Source organism: Morus notabilis, unplaced genomic scaffold (genome assembly GCF_000414095.1).
Source record: "Morus notabilis unplaced genomic scaffold, ASM41409v2 C11404470, whole genome shotgun sequence".
Taxonomy (NCBI): Eukaryota; Viridiplantae; Streptophyta; class Magnoliopsida; order Rosales; family Moraceae; genus Morus; species Morus notabilis.
The window spans coordinates 1-1348 of NW_010386900.1; the positions used below are offsets into that span (position 1 = coordinate 1).

The 1348-nt window shown below is 37.6% G+C and overlaps 1 protein-coding gene across 1 annotated transcript; it reads right to left on the bottom strand.

Moving 5' to 3' along the window:
- Nucleotides 1-7: 7 nt before the first annotated feature.
- LOC112095125 lies at nucleotides 8-1289 on the bottom strand. Its single transcript, XM_024176803.1, has 2 exons — nucleotides 1019-1289; nucleotides 8-367 (listed from the first exon to the last, which is right to left on the bottom strand). The coding sequence occupies exons 1-2, from the start codon at nucleotides 1241-1243 to the stop codon at nucleotides 155-157; spliced, it is 438 nt and encodes a 145-aa protein (XP_024032571.1). The 5' UTR covers nucleotides 1244-1289; the 3' UTR covers nucleotides 8-154.
- Between the last annotated feature and the right edge of the window lie 59 nt (nucleotides 1290-1348).

Here is a 1348-nt window from a genome sequence, read left to right on the forward strand (position 1 = left end):
AGGTTATTTACAGTACATATCCCAGGTCGTATATCAAGAAAACATTATTGGTTATCTACTTCCCACTGCGGATCCAGACTTCACCAGACAATTGATGGCCCTTTTATCATTGGAAGAAAGCTGAAAATGAGCTGCTAGCCACTGAAGTTTATTTCTACCAAGCTAGACTTCTGAACAAGAAGACACCTAAACCACCAAGTGCTAAGGTTAGTAAAAGGGGACCAGTTATTGAATCAACATCAATGGTTCTGCTAGTCCCCTCTGTTCTTCCATGGCGGAATCTGTCTCCCGAAAACTCGCGCAGAAGATTGCTCAGATTGTCTATTTGGTGCATGACCTGACGCTGCCCTCGCGAAATAGCTAGTAACTGTTAAAAATTTGACAAAGACACAAATAAATCATCAGTTGTGAAGATAAAAACTTAAGAGAACATGATCATTGCCTAGAACCGAACTAGAATCTCAAAAACAATAGTTCGCATACACAGCGAAAACATTTGTAGAAGGAAATGGTAGTTACGCTATAATGTCATGCTTTATTCAAACTTGGATATGGTAACTTCGGCCGATTTTATCAAACATCACTCTCAGTAGCTGCCTTCTTATAATGACTCAAATCTTCAGCCTAGAAAGTTGGTTAACTGTAGTGTCAACTATTGACAACTTACATTATTCTTTCAAACGATTTTTCTAGATGGACAATCAACTTTTTTTATGTGTTGTTTGGTTTGCATTTGGAAGCACAATTTAAAAACCTTTTTGCTACAGTATTGTTTCTTGTAAAATTTTAAGTTTCTGTTCACACCTTATGTTCAAACTTATGAATCAAACCGGCTATTAGCAAACTCTTAAGGTTTTCAACAGTCTTATACCCATCTTCAGAAGTTACAAGATAATTAACCTCCCAGGATTCTAAGTTCTAACTCTCTAGTTTTATATTGGATAGAAGACTAAAAGGAAGAGGGAAAAAAAAAAAAAGGTCTCTATACATAAAAGCAGGGACATTATGGTTGTATCACCTCTTCCATCAGTGGAGACTCCTTAGCCAACTGAGAAGACGACGAAGAATTGGGCAGAAGAGTTCCAGTCAAGGAACCATTACTTAAGCCACTGACGAAATGAGATGTCGGTCCAGACCCATTGCATGCTTCGGCCTGCAGTGCCAGGTTTTGTTGGCTGGCCGAGACTTTCCTGGCAGAGAATTTGGAATTAAGTTCTTCAATGCGAGATGTAAATTCATCCATTCTCTCATTTAGTGTGGAAATTTGTTCTGAGAGTTGTGTAATAATTCCCTGAAAAAAAAAAAAAAAAAAAAAAAACGTTTTATGGCTGAAAGGGAATTTTATACG